The sequence below is a fragment of the Acomys russatus genome, chromosome 21 (assembly GCF_903995435.1).
Source record: "Acomys russatus chromosome 21, mAcoRus1.1, whole genome shotgun sequence".
NCBI classification, from domain to species: domain Eukaryota; kingdom Metazoa; phylum Chordata; class Mammalia; order Rodentia; family Muridae; genus Acomys; species Acomys russatus.
In genome coordinates this window covers 16247667-16253666 of record NC_067157.1, presented here as the reverse complement: position 1 = coordinate 16253666, position 6000 = coordinate 16247667, and the positions used below count along the sequence as shown (strand labels likewise).

At 42.8% G+C, this 6000-nt stretch overlaps 1 protein-coding gene across 1 annotated transcript; it reads right to left on the bottom strand.

Annotated features, from left to right (window-relative positions):
* Positions 1-2053: 2053 nt before the first annotated feature.
* Calhm4 (calcium homeostasis modulator family member 4) lies at positions 2054-5175 on the bottom strand. The gene is made up of 2 exons (XM_051164318.1): positions 4548-5175; positions 2054-2537 (listed from the first exon to the last, which is right to left on the bottom strand). The coding sequence occupies exons 1-2, from the start codon at positions 5106-5108 to the stop codon at positions 2151-2153; spliced, it is 948 nt and encodes a 315-aa protein (XP_051020275.1). The 5' UTR covers positions 5109-5175; the 3' UTR covers positions 2054-2150.
* Between the last annotated feature and the right edge of the window lie 825 nt (positions 5176-6000).

The following is a 6000-nucleotide window of genomic DNA, read 5'->3' as shown; positions in this document are numbered from 1 at the left end:
CTTCAATAGTTCATTTGGTTCAGCTCTTTGCCTTCAGAAAGTAGTGTACCACTATCCCTACATTATACGTTGAAGAGTTAGCCTGGAGAAATGGTCAGGTTATCCATGGTTGATGGTTATCAGTGGTTGACAGTGAGTTCAGGGCGATCTCCTGACCAAGCAAAGTGTTATACTAAGCAATCTACCATCAGGGAAACTCCTGAAAGGAATTTTGTTTCTCATATGCAAAGACCCATAGCCAAACATTAGTCAGAGCTCGGGGAGTCCTATAGAGGAAGGATTGAGGGAGCCAAAGGGGTCAAAGGCTCCACAAGAAAACCTACAGAGTCAACTAACCTAGGCCCATGGGGCCTCACAGAGACTGAACCACCAACCAAAGAGCATACATGGACTGGACCTAGGCACCCTGCACATATGTAGCAGATACACAGCTTAGTCTTTATGTGGGTCCTCCCGCCAACTGGAGCAGGAGCCCTCTCTGACTCTGAGGCCTGCATATGGATCCCATCCCCTACTGGGTTGCCTTGTCGAACCTTAATAGGAGATGATGCACCTAGTTCTGCGGCAACTAAGTGCACCACGGCAAGTTGAGTACCTATGGGGAACCTCCTTCATCTCTGTGGAGAAGGAAATGGGAGAATGGGGCAAAGGGGTGTTCTGTGTATGTGGGGGGGGGGGGAGGACTGGAAAAAGAGGAGGGGGCTGCAATCAGGATGTAAAGTGAATAAATAAATCAAACTTAAAAATACATTGAAAGCCCTGCTTCAAAAATATGAATTTTGTTTCCTCAAAATGTCATTCTTACTTGTTTTTGTCAAGTCAGCGTAGCCAGGATTTGACACAAAATAGAATCCTCCATAATGGTATACAAATGGATTACTAAGAAATTGGTGTCAAGCTGACCACTGGCAGTTGGTTCTCAGGCAATCAAAATTCACAAAACGCCGTAGATCCCTCTTTGGGCCAATGAGTTAGGTGCTTCAATGAACATGACCGAAATCAGGTTTGATGCAAATCTAATCAAGGTACATGAGAGAATGTCAAGTGCTAGAGGTCATATTTGACAAAGCCTGGTAGGAGAAAGCCACCCCACCTTAGGTTCTATTTATCTATTTATTTTTAAATTATAGACATGTATACGTCTCTGTGGGGTCATGGTCCTGTGAGGCAGGTACCTATGGAGGCCAGAGGCATTAGATACCCTGGATATGGACTTCCAGGCAGTGTAAGCCACCTGACATGGGTGCTGAGAAGTGAACTCAGGTCCTCCAGCTGAGCAGTATTTGCTCTTAGCCGGTGAGCCATCTTTCCAGCCACACCTCGCCCCCAGTATGAGTTCTACAACAACTAAAAGGTGTACAACCCCATGACTTAGTTCCTTAAGAGGGTTTTGCGCATAAAGGTACAATTTGACAAGGAAGGGGTGCAGCTGGGACCCCCACTATGGGGCACAGAGAGGAAGATTTAGAAAAGCCTTTGTAAGATGGGGTGATGCTGAGACGAAATGACAACGTGGGGATATGTCATCCTCCCTGAGCAAAGGACGTCACCCAAAAACCTTCCTGACTGCCACCATGCCAGACAGGCCATTTTATTCTCTCCCAATAGTAGGCTACACAGTCTGATCTGAGGAAAGAAGAGAAGATAATAAAATTTATAATCTAAATGAAGACATGGTGAAAGCCAAACGTTAGTGAAGAAACAGAGTGACGAAAGGCAGTGATAGAATATGGGCTTTGGGGAGGATGGAGGAAAATGACGCTGGATCTGAGAGCATAGTGGTAAATGCTTCCTGCCTTCACATTTAACTTCTCAACCACTCTCTGAGGTAGCTGTTATGGGTGTATGACAAAAATAACACTCAGAAATACTGGGTTTTCCCCCCACACACACAGACCGAGCAACAGAACCTAAATGCCAATTTGACATGGCTTAAAATTCCATGCCCGTTTAAAATGCACCAAAAAGGCACAGTAGTCATTACGAGCACCTGATAAAACTTCATAAAGATGGGAAAGTTGTCGCCTTATAAACTGATTGTGGAAGGACTTCTGTACATAAGTGTCAGAGAGAAAGAAGAAAAAAAATAGATTCTACTGAAATTCTTGCATCGGAAAACCAAGCACCCTGAATTTTGAAAGGTACAGCTATCAAGGTTTCATCTCAATACCTTCTTGTTTGTCTTCCTCATTTTCCTCCACCACCCTATCTCCAAGGAAGCTATAAGGACCCTGTGAGGTGTCACCTACACATAGAAGATTGGGTATGGAAATATCTCTCCAGTCCTGACACGAAGGAATACGGATATGTTTGATGTCTTCACACCCAGGAACGAAGCCAAACACTTTCTTGATGCGCTGTCTGATGAGAAGTTGAGAGTGTTCCTCTGCAGCTTGCTCAAAGAGAGCTCTCTCATTCTGGAGGTGGTTGACCCAGTAGTGATGCTGCAGAGAGGTGAGGGGAGAGCAACATCTTGCCAGACATTTGGAGACCAGGAAAGCGGTGGTTGCCAAAGTGATCAGAATCCAGCCCAGCATCTACACATAACAAGTAAGATATAATTAGTAGGCTTGAGCATCGAATACAGTAAATCTTCAAGAAACAGCCATGGTAAGAGGGAGCCCGACTACCCTCAGAACTAAAATGTGGGTAAAAACTTTGCTTCTGGCTTGTACTATATAATATACGGTGATGATCGTTTGATGTGGAAATAGGACAGGTCAAGCCATTTCTACGTAGCCTTCATATTACAAAGGAATTTGACCTGTTGATGTGGGATAGACTCTAAGTCCTTGAAGTTAGAGGTCCTACCAACCACCAATTAACCTTATATAGAATGCTCAAACCTTGTCCCTTGCTTATAACCCAATCTTCTTTCTCAATCACTAGGTATGGACTATGCGTTTGTTGGGAGCTTAATTAATACTTCGTAATGATGCTGGTGAAAATGACACTAATGGCAGCCTCCCAAAGTGACTTCAGTGACCTTCTACCAAGTTCTCACAGATATATCTTCCTGCATTCCTCTTTCCTCTTATCCTTGGCAAGCAAAGTGTCAGGAAACAACTATACCTGTGGCTCCTCAATGTTTTCCTTTTTAGATTAGCTAGCTTTATTTGTGACTATTTTGTACCTGCTTTTTAAACGCTGACTCTTTTTTTTTTTTTTTTTTTTTTTGTCTTAGATTCTCTTTTGTTCCCCTCTGGATCACTTACTGGTAGGTAAGTAAAGAAGGCAAAGTCTAGTGCTTAGGAACGCTAACAGTCCACAGTCACTGGTGGGTAGTGCAGGAGTCCTCTGCTTAGGAACACTAACAGTCCACAGTCACTGGTGGGTAGTGCAGGAGTCCTCTGCTTAGGAACGCTAACAGTCCACAGTCACTGGTGGGTAGTGCAGGAGTCCTCTGCTTAGGAACACTAACAGTCCACAGTCACTGGTGGGTAGTGCAGGAGTCCTCTGCTTAGGAATGCTAACAGTCCACAGTCACTGGTGGGTAGTGCAGGAGTCCTCTGCCTCTGGCCTTTCTCTTACAAGCGTTCACAAGCTTGTCTGAGTGAGCTGGTTTTCTTGATTAGTCAAAAATAAACAAGCAAAGAAGCATACAAGAACAAAAAAAAATCTAAAAACAACAACAACAACAAAACCAACTGTGACAGAGCGTATCTTAGTGAAATTTTTCTGGTCTTTCTTAAGCTGGGTATTAATTATTTCAGCATTTCAGGATTCTGTGTCTTGGCTTTAATTTTTTTTTTTTTTTTAGTGAACAATATCTAAATCATGGAAAGATAAAAGGCCAAAACCCTTGGAAGCCTTTGCAATCAGTACTTTTAAGATCCAGGACTTTGAAAATATGTTTTAATTCATCCCTTGGGGAAAGCCATGAGATTTTCTTCCCAAAATGTAAAACTGCACTTCTGAAATTTAACCTAAAAGTATTGCAGGCTTGTGTCTTCCTCCTCCTGTCCCATCCCTTTCTCTGACACTCATGTGTCCGTGGACATTACATTTAGAACCACCAGTGGAGATTTTAAAAACCTAATTGAGCTTCCTGTAAAAAAAAAAAAAAAATTAGTATAGAAGAAGACAAACATGAAAGCCTGCAGAAAAGAATGTGATCTAGTAATATAGCACTGTTCTGATAATATTTGTAATACTACTAAAATTCATCATTTTTAACAGACTCTAGACACAGCCATGAGCTCTTTAAATGTATTAGTTCATTTTCTCATCCACAAACATTTAGGTGACTGATGACATCTTCCTTTCACAGCGAGGAAAGTTAAACATGGAGAAGTAAACTTAATAAATAATAATAATAATACAACTTGTTGGCTACTAAGTGGTAAAGCAACAAGAGTGAAACAGGTCTCTCAACTTCCTACTTATGTGTGTGTGCAGCTGTCCAGTAGAACCCATTTTGATTGATGGGATCTAACTTATGCTTTGAATTCAGATACTATGAGAAATAGCAGACATGCCATGTGTCTGTAGAAACTGTAGTAAGTTTGGAAGAGTATGAAAGGAGGGAGAAAAGGTCATAAACTTACTTGTGACTGGTATCTGTGTAAAAGAGCCACTTCATCTCTTACTGGAATCACGTCGGAGGGAGCTGACGTGTAGCATGGAAATCCAGCTAGCATCTCTTCCCGTTTGCCGATGGTGACGTTAGCAAACATTGGGTACTGGTCCACAGAGGCAAACTCGCTTGCTGCACATTCATAGTAGGTACCGGTCAGCAGGGTCACCGTCAGCCACGTCAGTGGAGCAACCAGCGCCCTCCCGGTGATGCTGAAGAACATGAGGCAGGCCAACCTCCTTTCCAAGGGGCTGCTTCTCCGGTATGGAGGGGTACAGCTGCAGCAGCAGTATTCGCTGGCGACTGCCCACATTTGGCTTCTTAGGGCATAGCCAGCAACCAGGAGGATCAAAGCAGGAATCAGGAGAAAAGCTGACCCATAATAAAAATTTTTCCCGACTTGACACGGACAACTGAAAGTGTAAGAAGAGAACAGTTGCTGCCCACAGACAGTCAAAATCGCTATCAAAGAATTGATGCACGGTTCACTTCTCTGCAGAGAAGACAGAATACAGTTGAAAGCTGAGTTCATCTTGGGATCTCTGACACAGCCAGCTGGTGGTTGCCCTTTCTGATCGCTAGACTCCACCGGCTGCGACCATTTTATAGGATGGCACTGGTTTAACTGGTTGTGTCACGTAACCCAACATCCTTGTGTGTTTAAAGGATTCTAGATTCTTCTCATGTGCTTCGTGAATCCTGAGCTAATAAATTCACACCAGATTGTAGCTGGGAGAAAGGGAAGGGATCTCAGTTTTGTCTGGAAAGAGACTTTTTCAATGTCTCATTCGGGGATGGCCACGGCACACTTGCCGGGCAGACTCCTTCCATCTTTCTCCATATCACTCTGTACAACACAGAGTTTTAAGTGTCAGACAGCACAGCCTAGGAAACAAAATGGGCATGCTCTTATCTCAGTGGCAAACTGATTCTACAGCCAAGCATTACAAAACACAGAGAAATGAAAAAATATCAAATATTAGAGGAATCCAAAATTTTCTAAGAGGTTCCCAAATCGTTTTTCTAAAGAGTGGAAGCTAGGCACAGCAGAGCCACATCAAAATAGCGATGTTCGTCAACAGAATATTGATATATGTTGATTTAAATGTTAAATCGCAGCTGGGTGCAGTTGCGCATGCCTGTAATCCAAGCACTCAGGGAGGCAAAGGCAGGTGAACCTCTGTGAATTCAAAGCCAGCCTGGTCTACAAAATGAGTCCAGGACAGCCAAGGCCACACAGAGAAATCCTGCCTCAAAAACAAACAACAAAAGTTAAATTGCAAACTTATTTTTATGATATCCTTTGGTTATATAGAACTGTGACTTTTTGTTATAGAGCTTTAAATAAATGAAATTATCAACCATGTAAGTCATTTTTGCTATTTAGTCAGTAAATGTTTACTACAATTTCCAGGTAAAGGGTA